The sequence below is a fragment of the Halichoeres trimaculatus genome, unplaced genomic scaffold (assembly GCF_033239565.1).
Source record: "Halichoeres trimaculatus isolate MK-OKI-2021-1 unplaced genomic scaffold, fHalTri1.1 fHalTri1_scaffold_14, whole genome shotgun sequence".
Lineage (NCBI taxonomy): Eukaryota > Metazoa > Chordata > Actinopteri > Labriformes > Labridae > Halichoeres > Halichoeres trimaculatus.
Window position 1 is genome coordinate 13,588,282 of NW_027437192.1, and position 22,588 is coordinate 13,610,869.

At 43.4% G+C, this 22,588-nt stretch overlaps 1 protein-coding gene across 1 annotated transcript in view; it reads left to right on the top strand.

Moving 5' to 3' along the window:
• The first annotated feature begins 3,453 nt into the window (after positions 1-3,453).
• jarid2b (jumonji and AT-rich interaction domain containing 2b) overlaps positions 3,454-22,588 on the top strand; it is a 117,788-nt gene continuing 98,653 nt past the window's right edge. Inside the window, exon 1 of the mRNA XM_074687641.1 lies at positions 3,454-4,004. Coding sequence (XP_074543742.1) covers positions 3,960-4,004 — 45 coding nt within the window. The 5' untranslated portion in view covers positions 3,454-3,959. The remainder of the gene's footprint in view (positions 4,005-22,588) is intronic.

The following is a 22,588-nucleotide window of genomic DNA, read 5'->3' on the forward strand; positions in this document are numbered from 1 at the left end:
AAAAATATCAAAACAAAATGAATGAATGAATATTTTCTTTCATTTTACAAACAATTTTTTAGTTTACACTTACTTAACAGCACATTCGTAGTTTGACTCCACTTTTTTTGAGCACTTCTGGACTGTGATACTTAGACACATTCTGCCTTTTAAACTGAAACATTGTGTCCTGTATTTGGAAAATGTGACACTTCAACGGGCTCTGCACCAACAATGATTATGATTTTGCTAAAAAAAAAAAAAAAGAGAAACAAAAACCTCTGGATGATATTTGCAAACCTGGTTTCACAAGTCAGCAAAAAGAAAAACAAGACTAAAAACGTCTCACAAACCCTACAACCCCTCTGCCTGCACATGGTGTGGGCTAAATGTGAACTGTGCAGTGAAATCCAGGCATCCCTCCACTGCAGCTTGTCTCATTGATTCATGTGGGCCCTAAATGTCAGCACCAGCAGGGCAGAGGACCCTGCTAAACCCCCTGAGAGAGCAGGGTGATGGGGGGCTAAAGGCAGTGTGTTACGCAGCCTGGACTCAAAATAGCCTGCTTGACTCTGTCGCTGTCGGAGGACAAGATGTCATTGATCATTGAACTAGAAGAATATTATGAGCTCAGTTGAAGGCACTGTAGAAAAAAAGATTTACTCATAAACACTTTCTATGGATTTAACTGTTGGTAAATGGGCTTATGATCAGCATCTATTAAAATCACGTATTAACCCTCACTCCTTTTCTAATCCCTCACACTTAAGCAGCTATCAACTCTGTATAATTTCCAGATTCCTACCAACCCTTTAATATTTTCTCCATATTCTGTTTTAACATTGCTCCTAATGTGACTTAATGGGGGCTACATAAATATCATGTCTTGTGCTCGCCTCGCTCAGATTTATTGACCTGTTAGGTATTGATTTGTTGTCTTTGTTCATGCATTCATACGTAAGTTCAGCACTTTGATCATTTGATCCGTTATGCTAAATTTACATCAAACACAGAAAAGGAATCGATAGCTTTTCCTCGTTACAGGAATGGTAATGAAATCAACATGATTGCACTTAAATTCTAAACCAGCTTTTTCAGCATGTGTTGGTCTTCCCTGTACACAGGTTTCCTTCCACCAACACAGGTCTATATGTGCTTCATTAAGATGGTCCAGACTCACTAAGGAATAGTTTCTATGGTGAACTTTTCATCCTCATCAGTAGTAAGAAAGTTGTGTTGAAATTCATTTTTTGTAAGATTAGCAAGGATTTAGCTGAATTCTAGCAATAGCATGCTATTGGAGACAAGTCAAATAGAAAATGTTTCTCTGCATTATGTAAGTAGCAAGTTTACTGTTAGTGTAAGGTATTCAGCCATAAATGAATCAGGCACGTATAAGGGCCTGTGTCCACTGGTGGCTATTTTCAGTTATTTCAGCAACATCAGTTTTAGACCGCTTCTTCCTGGTCTTTACAGCTGTAACATAAGTTGCCTCTACCTTAGGGCCCTTCCACTTAGCTGGAACAGTATATCCTACCTCTAAAATATCTTCTTTTCTCTGTAGTTAAAAGGATGATTTTTGTCCTGCCCCTTCTTGATTTTGACCGGTCATTCAGAAAAGAAAGACAGTGATAAGCTCGGCAGTGTTCCTACAGCTGTATTGCTTTCAACCAACAGGATGCTGGGAGCTGGAAAATGCTGAGGGAGCACTGGTGTTCCTCAGATTGTAAGTTCTGCCAACTCATAAAATGCTGTTAGTGGACATAGGCCCTGAGTAGAAACAATGTTTTATTGTTATCATTGTGTAGCTCTGACTGTTGTGTGCAATGACAGGGAGAGGTCAGAGACAAAGGTCAAGATCAAGCAGGAACATGTAAACTTGATATCTTTACTAAATTCAACAGCAATCTATTCAGTAGTTTCTGGGATAAACTGCTAGAAAATGTGACTTTCAGTTTGTGTTTGGTGGTACAAGTATAGTTCTGAAGCTTCACTCTAAAACCTTGTTATGCTGTCCCATCAAAAAGATGTTCACAGAAGAGATTGACCATTGTTGGCTCTGGATATAAAATATACAATTTTAATAATCAGTACGATTCTTTCCGTGATTCCAGGGGTCACTGATTTCAATCTGCTATGAATTGTCTGTGTGGTACAGTTGTACAAAATAACCTGCGGTTAAAGTTCTCTTCAAAGAAAAAGCGTGCAACTAAATGCTTTGTCACACATACACACACATCCACACGTCACATCCCCACACATTACTCTTAACTACCTCCTCGGTTCACAGATCAACCGTCCCACTCAGTCTATTAGAATAATGACAGAGTGAGCCCACTTCCACTGAGGGGGATGAGGACACGTAGCCAGCTTACAGTCACCGCAGAGTGGATAACACAAAAGTATGAACGTTACCTGAACAGATTTGAATGAGACTAGACACACACACGTTTCCTCAAAGACACACACATGGCGCTCGGTGTGGACGCTTTTGAAGATGAGTACTTGCAAATTGTAGGGGTGTTCTTACAAGTGGAGCCACTTTACGCACTCAGGCAAAAGTAAATAAGGCCAAAATGTATTCCCACATTATTCGCTTTTTCCCGTTTGACATTCTCTGAAAACTGGAGACAGCTCTTTAGGCAGAGAACGTGAGATTTGAAAGGTGAGAGCTTGTTAACTTGAGCTCAATTTTTTTTTCAACAAAAATGAGGTGCAGGCATCCTTTGTGTGTTATTCTTTGGGGGCGACAGCAAACAGTGTGTTGCATTTTACTTTGAGCCCAGGACACAACACAGTAAACTCTTTTCTGTTCTGAATACACCTAGCCAAGGCCTTCACATTGTATCCCTTTTAGGAGTCCTACAGGTCACAGCATCGTATAAAGTGGTATGCTAATGTGCTCTAATGTTCAACTTGGTGGGGGTTGGTAAGGAGGAGAAGGGTGATGAATTGGGAAATGGGGGTTGGGAGCTATGATTTGAAACTTTGAACCACTACTTTTCCCTTAACCATCTTCTGAAACTGATTATTTAAGCCTTACATGGTTTGGTCTGAAAAAAAAGAAAAGAAAAGAAGACTGTTCCTGAAAAAGTGCATGAAAACTATCATATCCTGTCTAATTCCTCATGAGCTGAAGCACGTGGTCTTTATAGAAACAACTTGAAGACATATGCAGGAGGATTTAAGCTAGCAACGTTGCTAAACCAGGCCCTTTAAATTGGCTTGTCAGCGTCTGTTTGGGCGCCACAGAACAAAGCTCCAAAGGTTAAAGCCGTCATTTAACCACAAGCAATAACGAAACACTTCGCTAAAACGACTTTTTCCACACAGTAAGTCCCTTCAAATGTCACAGTATTTATTTATTTGATGGCGTTTTGTGTTCGGGGTTGTCTCATCCTCGTTTTGAAGTTGCCGCTGAGTGTGAGGAACGTGATAGGCTGAGAGGCGGAGGCTGGCGAAGAAAGGAGCTGCTCTCAGTCAGTAGAGCAGTGCCGCTGGAGAGCTCTCCCGTCGACCGCAGGCTCCAGCTAAAAAAGACGTGACACCTAACGTTTTATTTTGTAATGTTATTTATTAATCACCCGTCGTTTCGTCTCTTCAAGCAAGATGTAACTTTGTCGACACCACCTCCAGTATATTCATGTATTTGAAAAGAGCCGGGAGCGAGTGCGCAGAGACGAGAAGCCGAGCTGTTTTGGCGAATGGAACTTATTGTGCATTTGTTTTGACTATGTTATCCCTAAGTGAGTTTGGCTTCGGTCCGGCTCTGTCTGCAGTTGGACCTTGATTTTTGGGGATTTACATCCGAGTAGTTGAAAGGGAGACACCGAAGGAGAATTCTGCACAGCCAGCAAGCTTTTCCTTTACGGAGCCGGTGATTTAAATCGTCATTTGCTTGTGCTCCGGGAGAGGCGAGAGTCAAAGAAAGAAATTCATGTGGCCATTCTCTCTATAGCCAAACATTTTGGGATTGCATAATGAGCAAGGAAAGACCTAAGAGGAATATCATTCAAAAGAAATACGTAAGTACAAACCCTATTTTCACATTTACTGCAAACACATACGATCGCTCTATTCAAGTTTGCCTTCCTCGTCTCGATGAAAATACATAAACTTTCATCAGGGACTGTGAAGGTTACCATCAGGCTGCTTGTGCAGTATTTGGGTCAAATATCTTGTAAGGATAACCCTTGCAAGTTATCCAAACGTGTTACCAATTACATGCTTTTTTATTTAAAGAGACAGCAATGTTTATTCAGTGTCTGTGTTGCAGCGTTTCTTCGACATCAGACATGTTTTTGGCTATTTCCACATCGGGTGCTTTTGGGGGATTGCTTCGCTTTATTTGACTCGTTTTAGGGGATGCACTGTGTGTCTTGACTGCGTGATAAAGCCATAAAAGGTTACAAATTAAAGGACTTGGCAAAGTGTTTCCAGAAAGGGCTTTTGTTCGCTCCTCATTTCTTCCTATTCAGAGCCGTGAAGACAAGCCTGTCGGCCATGGCTCAGCTATTTCGGCTTCCATTTCGTCCCATGCTGAGCATTTTATCTCTCCTTTCAAACCGAGCTCTTACCTTAGGAATGAAAAGCCATTCTCATGCTGAAGCTTATGTTAATGTTAATGCTATCTTTGTGTGTGTCGGAGATGTGTTGTTGTTGCTGTAAGGCTGCAAACCGACACGTTTCGCGGACTGTTGTGGCTCTTTAATTTTCTCCATAAAGAGTGAGGGAGAGCAGGGGAAAGGGGGTCATGCAATTCAGCATTTTCGGTAATTTCTAGGACTTGAAACAGCGAGAGGACACTCCGAGGCTTGTTGTTGGGAGGGTTATCTGTGCTATCAGTGTGAATAAGAAGTCCACTGGAGTCTCAATCATTTTCTCAGGTCTCCGTGTGACCTCTGCGAACGAGCAGATATTGCAGCAGCCCGCTGAGGGATAACTCCATTTTTGCAATACTACAGGGGATTAGCCTGCAAGCGTCTGGGTCTCGTCCTCAGCCACCGAATCCGCACAAAACTGTGCATTACCTGCTCGGCGTGGTCGAGCACAGTGTTTCTCCACGTTACAGTCCTTTAACAGGGCTGTGTTCAGTCGCATTGCAGAGGCTCATGTATGAAGCGATACGAAGAAGCAACCATTTTCTTTCTGAAAGTATCACTGGTAAATTTCTGGGGAGGGAGCCTTTAAATAAAACAGGTTCGCTCAATGTTAGCGCAAATTGTGGTCGTGTGAACACTTGTTAGTCCTCCCTCGTGAAGGAAAGACTCGTGTATCAACCCACAAGTTACCATGTATCGTTTTTCACGAGGACACACTCAGACTGGGCCTCTGTCTGTCTGGTCTTCATAGTTTGTTGCACTTCTTGTCGTGTGTCCATAAATTGTTGCTGTGAATTATTGTCACGCGCCCAACAGGCACTTAGTTGCGTTTAATTGCACGAGGCATATCATGTCTGTTAATGCTGTGAAGCTGGAGTCAGCAGAGCCAGCCGCCCCCACCCCCATCCAAACAACACGTGGAGTGCCTCTAAAAAGTGTGTTAACTCCAGCAGTCGGTTTGCTTACTGAATAAATCCAAACCAGAACAAATCAACACATGTTTCTGTGCTGGAGGATAATATTGCAGAAGGCAGAGCTGAGCAACAGGTTTGCAGGAGCAAGCAAACAATTACACTAAACACCCCAAAAAAGTTTATTTGATGCATTCTTGAATGCAACCTGACTCAGTTAGGGGAATTTCCTGTGCCCTTTAAGAAAAAATGACATGCATTTCTTAAGTAATCAATCAAAGCACAATCCTCCTGATAATCTCAACTTTTCAAGTCTTCACACAGAATTTGGCCACGTAGAAATTCTCCAATCTTAGTAAAATAAAAGAGGATATCATGGAATAAAAGCTCCTTCTAAGAATCTAATCTAGTATCTTCATTTGAGCACTTTTGGGAAGCTTTCAGTGAGGCAGCTGTCTCATTGAGGGGAAAGAAAAAAATCCCCCTCTTTCAAATGATGTCATTGTAACACATCTGTATGTGCCTTTATAGGAAACATACATTTCTGTTACTGGTAAATGTATAGGCTTCAACTTTCATTTGTTGTCAAACAACAAAAAAAAGTGAGTCATTCAAAGTAGACTGATGTTTTCAGTGAGTAAAAAGGTCAGTCTCACACCAAAAGCTGCACTCTCAGACTTTCAGTTTAAACTTTAAATTTGATTATTCTTCATCCAATTAAGTGTTTTTTGTCATGATGATGGATGACTTTGAAAAAGAAAATTAAAAACAGAAGCATTATTGAAGCTCACCACTCTGATTTTGGGTTGCACATGACAGAGGGATTCACGTTTGATTGTTAGTAATAGTCTGCACGTCTTCGCCTGATCATCGAGGCAGGATGTTCCGTAGAAATAGTGACTAACTAAAAGTCCCCTCTCCACATCGAGCCTTACAATGGCAAACTGTGTGATTCCCCAAAATTACAGAATCTTTTTTTATTTGGCTATTCAAAACTACCTCTTCACACATATATACACCACAACTGAGGAAATGATGAGTGTGTAAGCCTGACTGCTGTGTGTGTGTGTGTGCGTGCATTTGCATGTGTGTCACATCTGTCATGTGTTTTCAGCAGCTGCAGTTAATAAATAAAGTCTGGCCCAGACCAAATAAGGACTCGCATACAACAACCTGGAGGAGTCCAGATCCCCAAGTCCCCCCTGTGGGCTTTGAGACAGGACTCTTGGCCCCTACTGATCCCCCCTCCCCCTGTCTCTAACCCCCCCTTAATTAGCGTAAGACAATTATACATGCTTGGCATAACCATTTCCCCTGGAACACGATTGTGAGTTGTTACCCCTCCACCCCCACCCTCTGCACCCAGTAAACATCCACAGAGCGAGATAAATATTAAACTTCATGATTGAAAAAGCTGGATGGGTTTTTGATATAAAGGAACCACATAGAAATGCCAAAGAGTCGCGTCAGATCTGTGACCTAAGAATGCTTTGTCACTCGTGACTTGCTGAGTGATGCTGCAGGAGCAACGAGGAGCCCACTTTCTCTGTAACCCCATAACAAGTGAAGAAGAAAAACTGTTCTTGTGCAGTTTTTGCCTCCTTTCTCTGGCCATCAGACGGGCACAGTGCTGTAGGACTGAGGGAGCAGGCGCTAATGTGCGGCAGTGTTGTTCTGTCTAACGAAACATGACACACACTGTGTGTGTGTATGTGCGTTTGTGAATGAATGTAAGCGAGAGTAGCAGGAGAGCACGGCAGAGAACAGCTCCGTGCAGCCAGGGCCATTTTGTGCAGAGTCGGCTCTTCCTGTAGGCCCCAGCTGGGGCTAGGCCTCTGATTCAAAGGTTGTGTGTGAGTGTGTGTGTGTTTGTGTGCACGCATGGTGTGTGTGGGACAAGCACAGCTGCTGCAGGGGCCTTTACAAATGTAAAGAGGCTGTCAGTGTTTGTTTCATCAGGCGCACAACTGATGAGGGCCAAGTTGAAAATCCATTGCACTGTGAGTGTGTGCGCTGAGCGTGCACAAAAAGAGGAAACAAAAACAGAGCGCGGGGGCAGTATGGGGAGTGCAGAGCCACAGACTCTCTCCCTCCTCTCCTCCTTTTCCTCGCTTTATCTCCCTGTCTCTCTGTCTCTGTCTCGCTCCCTCGTTCGGGGCCTGTCCAAATGAAATGTGGGCCTCATGTAGGACCATGAAGAGAGGGTCACAGGGTTGTTTTTTCACCGTGCCTGAGCCTCAATGCGCTTCATTTAACCTTATGTTTCAATGCAAATTCTCCTTTCATAAGCCCCCTTCTCCTCACGTGTGCAACATGGCAGGGTTCACTTTGCAACCTCCCTGTCACTATGGCTACCGGGGCAAACCAAAGTGTACTGTGGCAAAAGCAACGTTTTACTGCCTGTTTATGTGACCATGTTCACTATGGTTACATTCCACGTGGCACCTGTGAAAGGCTCTATGGTGAGAGATAAAAGTGCTCTCCATATGTGTTTGTTCTTTTAGCGGGTTTCAGGTTTGTGAGCAGCAGGATGTGGCTGACAGAGTGGCAAACACAAGGCAACAGAGGATAATCCTTTTAATTTTGAACGTAACATCTCTCTGCTGTATTATTTCTTATTCACCAGTGGGGGAAAAATCAAAGCAGGGCTACTTTGATTATGATGCCAAACTGTATCAGGGTGGCATAAAAGTAACTGCCAAGAATATAAAAAGTGCTCGTGAAGATTGCCTGCCAGCAAATTACACACAACGGAAAATAACTGAAGCTAACCAGCAGCTTCTGTGTCTCACGCAGGAAAAACATTGAGTGAATTATTTACTTTACATCACACCAAAAACATAACCAGATGAGTCTGCAGTGTAATGTCTCTTTGTGTGTAAGTGACAATTAAATTTCCACTTCACTGAAGTTTGTCAGGTAATTGAACGTTGCCTCAACAGTTTTGTGTTCAAGCTAAGAGGAAGCGTTTCTTCCCACGCTGCAGGCGCAGCTTCACATCCCTCTGGTCTCTTCGCTCCGCTCCCAGGGCCCTGTCGACTCGACGAGCTCTGCCAGAAAAAAAATTTCTGGGAGTGAAGTTGGCTTGCCCGGCCTCTTTTAATTCAGTCTTATTTATTTATGTGTTTATCAAGTTTGTGCTGAAATGAGGAGAAGGCAGCCCCCTTTTTTTTCCTCCTTTTAAATAAAGTATGCTTTGCCAAAAGAGACTTTACTGCATCATTACTGGCGCTGTGTGAGCTGCCGGCTTCAATTTGGAGCGGCGATGGATGTTCAGTGGCCAAATGTATCAGCGCTCGGCTCTTTTCTCCGACATTAACACACACTCTCCCTGTTTACCCTTTGCTGCCTCTGTCTCCCTCGTCTTCTCGGTATTATGTCACACACACACATGCACACACATACACACTCGGAGCAAACTCCTGTTATGCAATATGACCTTTTCTCTTATCAGCTGTTGACATTGAGCACAATCTCCGGTCTTAGCTGGCACCAGTACACACTCACACATGCACACACACTGAGGCAAAGGTCTTCTAGGTATACACCTGCAGTCAGTAGGTGAGAGTAACCGGTTTTAAGGCCACCCCTTGCGAGCTGTCTCGTAGTTATCAGCAGGCACTGTGGGCTTCTTACAGGAGCGATGACACACAGCTGGGTGTGACTGTCTTTGTTTTACAGTACGACTGCTTCTGCAGTAAGGAGTGTGTGAGTGTGTAGGTGTGTTTTACAGCATATGCTCCAGTAGTTAGACTCAAGGATTGGTTGCACAGAAAGCAGTTGTGGACAGCCAGTCCTGTGTGTGTGTTTTGTGTGTGTGTGTGTGTGTGTGTGTGCGTCACGTACACCATGAGCGTTCCCTGTGTGCACGTCTTCATTCTGCCGAGTGATTTATCTCCTCCTGCCCCTGTAGGTTTGGACGGAGATGGGGATAGAAAGGGAGGGGGGGGGGGGGGGGGGGGGGCGAGACAGCTGGTCAGGCCCTGAGAGGCTGTGTGTGTGTGTTTGTGGACACACATGCTCACTCATGCATGTGTGTGTGTGTGTGTGTGTGTGTGTGTGGTTGCCACAGCTTATCCGTTCAGGATCCCCATGAAGCTGAATCAACACTTTAGCTTTGTCTTTGGTGTGGCCTTGCAGGCTTTACGGGGGCCCATGAAGGACATATAGCATTTAAAGGATGAAAGAACACTCTCCAAATCAGTTTCTTTTAAAAATCTGTCAAAATTAATTTTAGAGGCGACATGATCGATCTTCCAGATGTTCAGGTGTGTTGTTGCTTGCTCAAATGTCAGCTTAGCCCGGGGCTTCTCTCTAAGCCTCTAAGCTGAAATAGGAGGCGTTAGCTTGTTTTTGAATGGACAAGCTAACGTAGCTTAGCTCGGCATTAGTGTATAACGGCCATTATGTTACATCTCTTGGACAACCTCTTGACCCATCCCTGCCACCCCACCCCACCCCCCACCCCCGCTCTTCATCTCAACTACATCAGTTTAATAAACACTCCTTACATTTTCATCCGGCAGTCAATCCCATCTGATCCCCTATTGTGACACCGTCGTCTTTACACATCCAGTGAATTAAGCCTCTGGGGATGAAGCAACAGAGCAGAGGCTCAGGCTGTATCGATCCTCCATTACTCCTTCTCTCTCTTTCTGCCCGGAACATCACAGTTTCTCTGTCCAACATGTGCCAGTAAAGCAACATTGTAAAACACCTGGAACACGGCGCTGAGATGAGAAAATCCTGGAGCTGAGTGACTTTGGTCTGCTTTTAAAAAATGCTGACTTGTCAAATTTTCTGATAAGTTTTAACATCAAATGTACAACCTGTATACCCACAAGCTTCCTATAACTCATGCTGTAACTTTTTTTGTCCTTTTAACCGTATTTTACTTAAAGGTGTAATGATACATCGATTGGTTAAGCAATAATCCAATCACATCGATGGAAAGTCGAAACATCGATCAACATCGTGATCTTTAATGTACGCCTTTATTTTGAAATCCCGACGTGTCACGCATGTCCGTCCGTCTCTGTCCGACCGCAAGTCGTTCAGAAGTTTCCTCTCAAGCCTCATGCACTCAGCGTATGAGACACACATTTGAACCTTTTCACTCTCTGACACGGCACGCCTGATATTTCTCCTGCTGTAAAACGTACTGTTTAGGACCCACCGAGTCACACCGCTGTAGGTGAATGTGCAGTAAGACGCTGTTAGCATCACAGAGCTAAAAGGGAGCCAGACAGAGACAGAGCTTCATGTCATTCCTCCTCCACATCGACTATTACACAGTGAAACAGTGAAGGCCCCTGAATCATATCATGACAGACTTTGTGATATTGGCAAATATCATATTGTTGTCCAAAGAATCGATGTCGTATTGTATCGTCATGAAACTGGTGATTTACACCCCAAATTTTACTGTGATATCTGCAGGAACTTACAGGTTACAAGTTCTTTTTGGTGGGGATGCACGATATTATCGGCACAATATCGGTATCGGCTCATAAAAGCTTAAAAACACATTTATCGGTATCGGCAGATATGAAAATTTCTGCTGATAGGCACAGACGATAAGGTGCTATTCAGTTAGGATTATTATTTTTTTCCACTCGAAAAATAAGCTCCTTAAATAAAATGTAGCACTTCATTTATTTGCACTGCAGAGCTCTGTGTCTGTCACCAGGTTGTTACAGTAGCTCTAAAATAATCAAATACAACTTGGTTATGTTTAAAAATGCATTGTACATTTAAAGTTCATGTGATCTAAAGAAATTATTTTTCTGTATTTCAATACTGAATGCCTTGAGTTTGAAAAAATAATACATTTCTTATTTATGGTAAAATCAAATGTTTTTTTTGTCTTGTTTTATGTGTGTTTCTTAAACAAATAAGACGGTCACAATAAGAGTTACAGACAAATTCCAGTACAGGATAGACTTAGCTTTCTTTACAGTGAAAAAAACAAACAAACTTGTGATTAGCGGTATCGGTATCGGCCAAAAGGGGTTTCGATATATCGGCATATCGGCAAAAATCCAATATCGTGCATCCCTACTTTTTGGGATATTTCTGAATACAGTAAATGCTGCCAGTAATTTACTGTAAAACCTGCAGCAGATGTTTTACACTGTCTGAATCTTTCTTTTCATGGCAAAGCAGCTAATCTCTCATGAGGGCATTGTCCTGTGCTAACTTTTCATTCATAAATTTGACTATCATTACCCCCCCACCTCTGCAACACTCATTTGCGGCTCTCCAACATGCATGGCTAGCTAGCTGTGGAACTGTGACCTCCCTTCTGTGAAAGAGCTCTTGAACGTAACCCTTTCTAACCAAGCGTTTGGCCCTCTGCGAGGGAGGCCTTAATTTAGGGTGGCAGTCACCCCCTTCTCCACCCTCCTGTCCCCCAAACCAGGAGTGGAGCAAAGTGTTGGGTGACCACTGTTTTAATCTTTATTCGCAGCCCTCTCTGGGAGCTCCGAGGCACAGAATAGGTGTTGGGATTTTTGTGGGTTTTTGACTGATTTAGAGGAAAATGAGCGCTAACAGTAAAGGTGTTAACTGCAGCTGGCGCTCGCTTGCACCATTCCTGCACGCCAAACTGCATTTGTAGGATGGACAAGCGCCCGTTTGACGGATGAAACACACACACACACACACCGTGGAGGGTTACTAATGCTGCTGCTGAGTTGTCAGATGTGCTGCTTCATAAGTGAGAAACAGGAAGAATGAGGAGGAAGGAGCTGGTGGGCCGTAAGAGGCAGAATAAATGGTTTATTTGATCTCAGGTCAATATATACACATTCTGTTTGCGTCTACCCCCATCCTCCAACCTGCCGCGAGAAACACATTACTTCCCCCCGTCATCTAGTCTTGTAATAGAACACTGAGTGGATTTTTTTCCACTCTGTTCCACTCTATCTCTCTCACGTCCTGCCTCGAAACCCATTCGCTGTGTTACTCAGCGCAGCTACAGAGAGAGCAGAGAGGCGTCAGGAGCTTTCTGTGGGATAGCGCTGGCTGAGAGAAAGGGAGAGCTCTTTCAGCGATCGAAAGAATCTGCACTTAGTTTTAATTCTACAAAGCGTGCGTGCATTTGTGTGTGATAATAATTCGCTCCGAAGATCAGCCCGCTTAGCGACGTGATTAGGGTTGTTGGCGCTTTTGCAGCTCTCCTCTCTCGGTCTCCGGCTCAGTCAGCATGTCGCATTCTTCCACTGGGTTTTTGTTTTGATTTGCTCTGCCAAAACGAAACTTTGGAATCCTCTCTGGTTTGATGTTGCACAGCTGTGTGAATTAACCCCCTCCAAAACCACGCTGCCAAACACACACACACACAGGCCCAACAAGCACACATAATCTTGCCCTGTGGGGTTGTCGTTCTGCTTGTGGTAAATCTGGCCCTTCTGACATCAGATTCAAAAAGCTGGACACAATTTATGTGTTTGTTTTTGTCTGGTTCAAAAATGTGCCAATCATTTCAAATTGGGCATGTTTGCTTTAGTGTTAATTGTAATCTTGCTCCATGAAGCACTTCAGGGTTGTCCTTGGGGTTTATCTTGTTCTTATTCCCATAAATGAAACTCAGTATGGAAAACAGCATGAACTGACAAGAGTCAGTACAGGAGTATTGATTTTTTGCTTTCTTTTTTTTTGCCTATTGATTCTTTCGTGAGCAATAGGTGCTTTTAAAGTTTGCTCGGCGGAGAGCAGCCTAGTGTGAGTCAAAGGTATTGTTCCCCCCTGTTTTTAACCTCTGCTCAATAGATGAGGGGCTTTTATAATTCTCCCGGCTGCCTGATTTCCTCCAGGCCTCACAGCAGGGAGCTCGAGTGCATGGTACACTGAGGGAAGGGCGCCAGAGTCTGGGCTGAATGTCTGGCCGGCCTCCCCTGGCCCGGGATCAAACATCACAAGGCCTGGAGCAGGGAGCGAGGGCTTGAGGGGGGAGAGAAGAGAAGAGGGAGGAGGCGGTGGCCGGCCCAGGAAATCACAACCTGTGATCGTCGAAGAGAAGAAATCCAAGAGGATAGAAATAATCAAATTAGTCACCTCCTCAAGTGGAATAACCTCAGCGGTGAGGTCTGTCTGCTAACAAAATAACTGAGGAAAAACACACGCATATCACAAAAGCGTGACGAAAGCCTCTGCTGTTTTTAGCTGTAATTGTTTGAGAATGTGGACAGGAAATGAGATAAGCTCTGGTTGAATCCCAGCATCACTGCTGCTGAGCCTGTCTCACTTTCACACATGAGAAATGAGTAATGCAGGTGTTTTTCAGCACTGCAATCAAAACAAACCTCTGTCTAAACCTCATTTGTAAGCCAACTAGTTTGAAGTTACCATGGTGACTAGAGAGTGTAACCCCCCCTCTAACTACTGAACCACTGTTGTGTTTGCGTGAAATGGGCATGTATGATTGGGGGTGACTTCTACCTCCCACGTTAGTTTCTATAGAAACTAACATGCTGACAAGGCCTCAGAGGAGCAAGTCAAACATGTCTTCCTCTTTGTTTTGGTGTTAAATCTCATGAGGGTGAGGAGCAGATGAAGAGTGAAGTTAGTTTGTTGTTGGATCACCTGGTTTCTGGCGCTGAAAGTGGGGAAGTTACTCGTCACATGAGGCGAAGAACTCAAGCATGTTACAGTGAAACTGAGATGATGAAGTGAAGAAGGGGAATTCTGCATTTATAAGGTGAAATTTCACGTTTTTATCCACACTTGAGACAAGTTTCTGTCCCTCTGAGCACATTATGACCCTGATAAAATAACTTAAGTATCATCAAAGAAAATCTTTGTCAGAGAACAGAAACCAAACATTTCCTCCTCAGTTTTTCATTTCGTCACCAGGTTTTCGTTTATTTCCCGATGGTTGTGACACACATCCAGTAAACTCCAATATTCTCAGGAAACTGTTGAACTTTCACAATTTATGATGTTGGCTCATTTCCTGACAGTAGATCAGTCATTTCACTGTTATCGACAGTTGTTTTCACTATGACAAAAAAAAAACAACACCCTTTCATTCTGTCGGTGAAAGCGAGAGTGGATTTTCACATTAGTCATAGCAGCCAGGTGTACATGATGCCGTGTTCTGGTGAAATTCCTACTCAAGTCTGAGTCAGAGATTTGATTGATGAGTTCATTTCTGTTTCATTCATGTAATGAACATAGAAGTGATATAGATCTACTCAGGCTTATGTTAATGTCCCATCATGATTATTGACTCGCTGTTCCTTTCTTATGAACAGGAGGTTTGAGTCATGTGAATGGTGTTTATCAGCAAAGAAGGTGAAACCACCGCGTGATTAAGAAAAGTTTTCTCACAACTGTTTTTGTGATATCGAGCAGTTTCACTTTTATCTCTGAAATATTACTGGCAGTGTGTCCTTCCACTGAAAAAAAATAGTCCCAAACACAAAATTGACTGACAGGAATAGGAGTTGTCTGTTTTTTGTTTTTTTTTTGATAAAAAATAGAAATTCCAAATTTTAACATTTGGATTTTCATTTTTCCTAAATGTTGGTTATCAGTCTCATGAACTTCCAATGAATGTTATCAGCCCTGAAAAAACTGATGAGTCAACCTGAGTCAGGGCTAAGCCTGAAGACAAGTCACTTCTTCTTGTAATTGCATAATAATAAAATAGTAATTTTTTTAACAGCATCTTTTTAAAACAAGGCTTCCCAATTTGTTTTGACACAAGAATAAAACAAAGAAGGAAAGTTTGGAGCAATCTTAAACAGAGGAATCTCATAACATCCTGTTGTAAGCTATCAAAACTGTAAATACCTTTTTCCTACTATTAATTTTTTTGTTGTTTAATGGTGATTTAACTCTCTAAACTTCTTGAGCTTAAAACCAATGTGTGGAGATTTTAACTGATTTCGAGACAGTGTAATTCTAAAACTCATGGGATCATCGGCCATAAGGCAAATCTAAGTTCTACAGTTCTACAGTTTCATTTATCAGATGCTGATAAAGTGAGGTACGACACAAGCAAAAATTAAGACAGAAGGAAAAACATAGTTAGTGCGACTAAAGCGCTCCAAGTTATTTAGCTGCAGGTGCTGCCATGAAGTGCAAGAATTTTTTTTCCTTTTTTTCTTTTTTTATAATGTAAAAAAATTTAGCCAACTGACCACAAACAAAAAAGCCGCAAAATTAACAACATTCAGTAATTAGTGCTGAAAATTCACTCAGAGCTGTGTCTTAGGGGCAGTTTACACGTCAACTGTTTTAGGATGAAACGCAAAAGTTTTGTTGCGTTGCAGCCTACAGTTACACGGAAACAGCGTTTCAGCTGACCTACAACGCAAACTTTTGAAAACGGCCTCCAGAGTGGGATTTTTCTGAAACGCTCCCAACACCGTTGCTGTGTAAACAGTAAGCCGGCGTTTTCAGTGGAAACGCTGCCGTCACACTCCTCCTCGGGCGCGCATACAACAGAACAACAGTACAGTTGTTACGATCGTCGTGAACTACTGTGTTGTGCTTGTGCTGCTCAATCTGCTGAATCTGCTGACTGTCTTTTTAACAAAAAGTGCTTCTTTTGCTCCACTTTTTAACTTGGCATTCCCCAACACACCAGATGACCGGCTCAACTCTACTTCGGTGGAAATCTCCCAAAAGCGGCTTCTGGACAAGACAATTATAGCACCACCTACGGGCCTGGCATGCTTACTACAACGTTTTCAGATTTTTTTTCACAGGGTTTTAGCGTTTTCAGATGAAACGTTGTCGTGTAAATGGGGCCTTAGACTTTCTGACTCATTCTGCCCCTGAGGACAAAGAGGAAAGGGGTCAGCTTACACAGTCTCTGAGTTTAGGTCAAGCTCGCTGAAAAAGCTGCATCACTATTTATCACCCACTTAGATGTGGCTATTTTTAACCAAGTTTGAAGATTTGATAGCTTTTTCAAGTGTAAGATCATGACGGTAATAGCATGTCCTTCCAGGAAACAGACATTAGTGATTTCTTTCTACACTGACCACAACCTGGGTGGGCTGCAGATCTGATAGTGAGCCAGAGCTTTGACTCAGAGCTTCATTGTGTTACACTCTCAATCACTGATAACTCATTTTGACGTGAGGGTGAGAAACCTCTTATTTAGCATAATCTATTTGGCTGCTTTTACTGAAAATATCATTGTTGAGTCAGACAGAATCATAGAGCAAAGCAGTAATGTTATTTGTAATGACGAGCAAACTGAATGTAAGGCTTCCTACAAACCATGTCCATGTAGTGGATTTGTGACGTCTCTTTCTCTGAGCTCGGACCTACTTTCATTACTTTCACTTCCTCCCTTTGAGGTCAATTACCAGTGACAGTCAACGCTACACGTGTGGGTGCCTCTCCCTCTTTACCTTCCTCTCTTGTGTGGGTTGCGAGCTACACTGACGCCTTCTAATCGGCCCTCATGCATCACCTTCATTCTCCATCCCTATTGTACCATTATTCACCTCTCTCACACACGCACTTTTCCATCTTTGCCCGTTCCTTTCGCGCACATGATTTCCTCCACCTTTTTCTCACAATCTCTCTGTCTCTACCTCTCTCTGTCCCCCATATTCTGTCGGTCTCACCCCCCTTCCTCCAGGCCCCTCAGAGGCCTCAGAGACTTTGCCTTTGTGTGCGATCGTCGTGTAAATGGAGCGCAGGGGTGGGGTGAGATACTCGGGTTTTGTCCCAAGCTGTGAGGTGAAAATCATTCTTTAATTGCCTCTTGTCTTCTTTTCGTGTGCCAGCGGTTGAGCCTAGGAATGGACTCCTGGGTCCACGCTACAACTCCCCGCAGCAGAGGAACTCCCTCAGCCTAAACCCTGGCTGTGTTTCATAACGCAGTCTGGCTTCTCTGTAATCGGCAATCATCCACATTCACACTAACACACACATGAACAGGGGCTTTAAAAAGGCTTAAGATGCCGTACACAGCAGAGTGCAGTGAAAATAAGCTGTGGATGTAGCGCTGTGAGGTCAGGGTGAGGTGTAAATGACGAGTTGTGCTGCTTTGTAAACTGAGTATACTTCACATAAGCACAGTACGTGTCAGACGTTGTTTAGTCTGGGATCCTAATGGAACATTTGTGATCAATTTCAGCTGTTTGCCTTTCGCTTTTCATCACAAATATTTTGCAAAGTATTAAAGTTCTGTGTGTATATTTGATTACAACATCTTGGCTCTCAAGACAACCTCATGCAGCTGTCGTGACTTCAGTCTGAGCTGGTTTGAAGTTGAGTTTTGGTTTGTGGTGTACAGTATTACATGTAGACGTGTGATGCTCTGGACTCAAAAGTTTTTCTAGAAACAGCATTTCTTCTTGAATGGATGCACATCTGCTTCTTCTGTCTAGTGAATTTAAAAGAAAAAAAATTCTTTGCATTGTTTGAGGTCTGAAAATACTCTTTAAAGAGGGGGTAGCAGGCTTTGCCATATTTTACACATGGATATGAAGTGAAATTAGGGATGGTTACCTTTCACATTTGAAATGTTACGGTACCTGGTAATCGGTACCGGTACTCAACGGTACCAATTTTCGGTACTTCTTTGTGTAAATGTGCTAAAGAAATATCATTTTTTTTACAATAAAATATACAAATGTTTCAGTTTAACATATTCAATCTTAAGTATATAACCTTGCAATGTTGTGTTCATGTCCAGCATGGAAAATCTCCTACTCTTCCACTTCCCCAAGTAACAAGGATGGACCTTTTGATTTTACGTGAATCGGTACCCGCTACTTTTGACAGAATTCGGTCGGTACTTATAGAGGTACCTGATTCGGTACCCATCCCTAAGTGAAATGTGCAGATTTTCAAACAGCTATCTTTTAATATGTTCTAGAAATCCCTGAATCTGTCTCAAAAAAATCCATTCTGAAAATAGTGCGAGATCTTCAGGATTGATGAAATGATGACGTCATTGCAGAAGAATCTCATAATTGGTTCATGACATTTTGGAATGGTGGGCCTCAAACACCAAGGTCTACTCATAGCTCTGCCCTTTGCGGGCTTCCAGAGGACTAGCCAATCAGAGTGAAGGGGGTTTGTGGGGCAGAGACAGCAACTAATACGAAGTGTTTCAGACAAGAGCTGGAATCAGGGATTTCTAAAACATCAGTGTGAGGAAAATAAGGATTTTTTGTAGCTTTAGATTCTGAAAAGCTTCTACAGGGGTAAAAGAGGGACAGTTTAAAGCCATAAAAAAGCAGAATACCCCCTCTTTAAACATTTTTGTCTCCTGCAAAACAAACGCCTGAACAAGAATATTTTAGTAGCTGTGCAGTAGGAAGATATATTGGATTTTTCTTTTTTTTTTTTGCAGTGGTGTCTTAAAACGTTCTGGTTGTCGGTCTGATACGCAGGTTCTGTTTGGGAAATTGCACCTGGATTGCTGTATTTTTCTGATATTGATCCATTTTCTTGTCTTTTAACATTATTTATATAGATCTTACATCACATTTTGTTGTTCTCATACTGAATATGAAGCTGTCTGTAGTGGTGTCTGTATCCAGTAATGGATATGGCGCCTGTCAGTGCATCCATCGATGTTAGTCAAAGCCAAGTTTTTCCAACCATCTGTAACTTTTCAGCCTCTGCTTAATCCAGCTCAGTCGTCTTCCTTTGAATTCAGTTTGGATGATGTGAGTTTATCACAGGAGACAATTCACCAAAGTTACTGTGCAACCTTGAAGCTGGCGCTTGTTGGACCGTGGCCAGGCCCTCCATGTTTCTGCCTTTTCTGTCAACTGTCAGCGCAGAGCTGTGGTGGCTTCCATCACCCACCACACTGACTGGTAATCTTATCTCCCTGACAATCTGCATTAGCCTCAGCCTGCTGCCGGTTAACCCTTCCCAGGCCACAACGCAGACGTTTTTCTTGAGTCCCCAGTGGCGCAACGCTGCATACTGAGGGGAAGTGTTGTCGTTTGGGGGGTTTCAACTTAGTCGTGTTCAAAAGAGAGTCCAAGCAGTTTGATTGACAGGCCCATATTCTGCACAGGATCAGTCTGTCGAAGCTGCACGGACAGAGAGAGCATATCTCTCCTTCTGCATCCTCCCTCTGTCAGCTCGTGAAGTAGAGTATGAATTTTTGGAGCGGGCTACTTCCTGGCTGCTTGACACACATTCCCCCATCATCATCTCCATAAAATCTGCCTCCCACTCTCCCTCCCTCTCAGTCTGCCTCTCTCCCTCTCCCCCCTTTAATTTCACTCAGCCGCAATATCCTACCTGGACCCTGATTGTTATTTTCAGAGAGCTGGAGCCAGCGTTGTTGTAACATAATCATTTAGTCTCCCTCCCGTGGTTCTGGCAGGCTGCACGCTGAAACTATCCCCTGCTCATTTTTATGTGGAGCGAATTTGTTGTAGCTACTGTGACTGCTGCTGGCTCACCTCTTTTTCTCCTGCTGTATTTACCAGTGCAGATGGATATCTCCCTGCTAAACATTTGAGAGATGACACATGTTATATGCACATTTAATACACCCCCAGAGGTCACGCTTGTGGATTTGATTAGCGTGGCTGAAATATGATTGTTGTGATAGCGAGTGACTTGGCCTATATTGAATTTTTAATCTCGGTGTCTGCTTGTATGATCTTGATCGGTGCGGTAACAACAGGAGAAACTGATATGTATGCATGGAATTAGTAAAGTTAAATGTGAGAGGTTAAGGGTGACAGTACAGACCTTTCACTGTGATATCACTGCTGGAAAATAAAGGAGATGAATGGTGTGGGCACTTAAAAAATTTCTTATCAGGTCAGGCTTGCTTTTTCTTTTTTTTCTACATTTTTCTGTAAACGTTCAAGTCACGCCTGCCATTCAGACGTCCTCACAAACCACATTAATACACCCTGCTGCAGCTCTAAATCTATTATTCACCCGTCTTGTTATTGCATCTGTAGCACAAGCTAAATCTCATTGATTAGCCCTTTACTTGTGTCACAGGCAGGGACACCGCACGAGGAGGGGGACGGGGGTGACCCTGATCGATTCAGGGAGGCCTGGAGCAGCACGGGGCCCCTGTAGCATGACAAGCATTAGATGTGTGTTGCTACAGGACCAGAGTGAGCTGTTGACGCGCTGCTCGGCTGTGTGGCCTTTTTTTCCCCCTGTGAAAACTAGCAGACTTTTTCAGATCTTCAAACACAAATTTGAAGTCAGCTGCTTCCTCGTTTCATGCCCTCTTCTTACGTCTGAAATGTCTGGGTGTGTTGTAGTTGCAGTTTATCATTCTCTCCCCTCGTTAGTGAAAAAGCCCGCCATAAAAATGATCTTTTTTTTTTCTCCTCCACACTGAGAGAACACCAAATGATCTTGCGGGGAATTGGATAAGTTCCTTGTAAATGCGTCTGGAGCTCGACAGCCAGTTTGCATATGATTTACATAAACGAGGGTGTTGATGTATGAATAACTTGTCAAAGCGATTGATTTATGAAGGCGGCTGTCACTCACTGCCGGAGTTTATTCTAAGCGTGCCCGGCTTCACCCATCTGCAGCTGACGGGCGGATGGACAGACTGAGCAACTGGCTGAATGAGAACCAATGTTATCGAGTCATATCTTCCTCCACCTTTTTGCATTCTGTTGTAGCGAAGCCCCTCCAGAGCAGGACTGTGTTTGTGTAATAAAAGGAGAAACATTTTCCTTATGGGGGCAAATGATCTGCGAGGTAAGGAAGTGAATGGACATCCATTGACGAGCAGCGATGCCTTTTTCCTTCAATTTCCTCTTTGTCCCTTTTCTGTGCCTTCTCCCTTTCTCCTTTTGTATCTCTCCGGCTGCTAGGTGTTATCAATGCAGCTTTTGTCAGGGCTGAAAGAGCAGGGGGGCTCATGAGACCCTCTGACAATGGGCACATGCTTGCCCCCTCTGTGGGCTTCCTGCGTTGTGTGTGTGTGTGTGTGTGTGTGTGTGTGTAGACAGTGGTTGGAGGTCTGCGATAAGGCCTTTGTGTGTCTGGGAAGCACCTCTTTCTCCCTCTCATATTCACCTGATTTAGCTGCAGGTGTTTGGCATAAACAGTCCAGACCGACCAGCGATGACTACGTGACTCTGGCCGTTCAGAAAAACGACACCACAGCTGCACAGTAACATGAAACGATGTTAATTCGTACAGGGACTTCATTTGTGTGAAGTCAAAGTTGCAGATCATTTTCTCAAACCTGATGCTGATTATTCCCTGATTCTGAAATGTGTGCCTCGGCTCAAGCCGTAATTTAAGACCACTTTTTCCTACTCCCTCAACAAAAATAGAGTCAAACAGCAATGACAGAACAATTTTTGTAAGTTAGCCCGAAATTTTGCTCCCTGGTTGTTTATTTTGACTTGAATAGCTTGAATAACTGTGGACTCGAGGTTGACTCCTGTGTTCAAAGACTATTCACGACTCGCACACAAAGTTCAGTTTTCAGGTGTTGCTAAAAGCCTGCGATCGAGTGACCCAGACGGAGGCCAAGACAAGGTTAGAAAAGCTTGAACCACTTTGTGTTTGATATGATTCAAGAAGAAGAAGAGGAGCAGATCTTTTTTTGCGTCTCTAAAAGGAATCACTGTTGTTAAAGTCAGGCAGCACACCGAGTATGTCAAGGTTGTTTTTTGGTCTGACTGGAAACGTGTGAAGCTGCAAGCATAAAGACTCAGAGGGTGATCATGGGAAACACTGAGACACAATCTAACAAAAGCTAAAAAGGAAAAAAAAAGGGCATTTTACCGAAAGTCTGAAAAGTTTCAGAGGTGCCTCTTTGACACACACTCCTCAGACGCATTCCTGCTTCTCGGTTTTAGTCATCCTCGTGCACGCAAACAGACAAGATGGCTGCTTGAGGCTGTTAACACCTCGGCTCTACAGAAGGGGGCCTCTTTTTGTTGCCATCTCCTCACCACAGGAAAGACAAGTGGGGGGGCGAGTGTGTGGTTAGAGCCCCCTCTTGATCCTAAACATTCACATGGCAAGAGCAGCTTTACTGCAGCTGAGTTTATATAGAGTGTGAGTGTGCCCAGTGTTCGCCTCACGCTGACGGTAAAGAAGTAGGTCAGCGAAGAGACCCCGTTCAACCCGAGCTGAGCCGCAAGTGCTCGTGTGTAA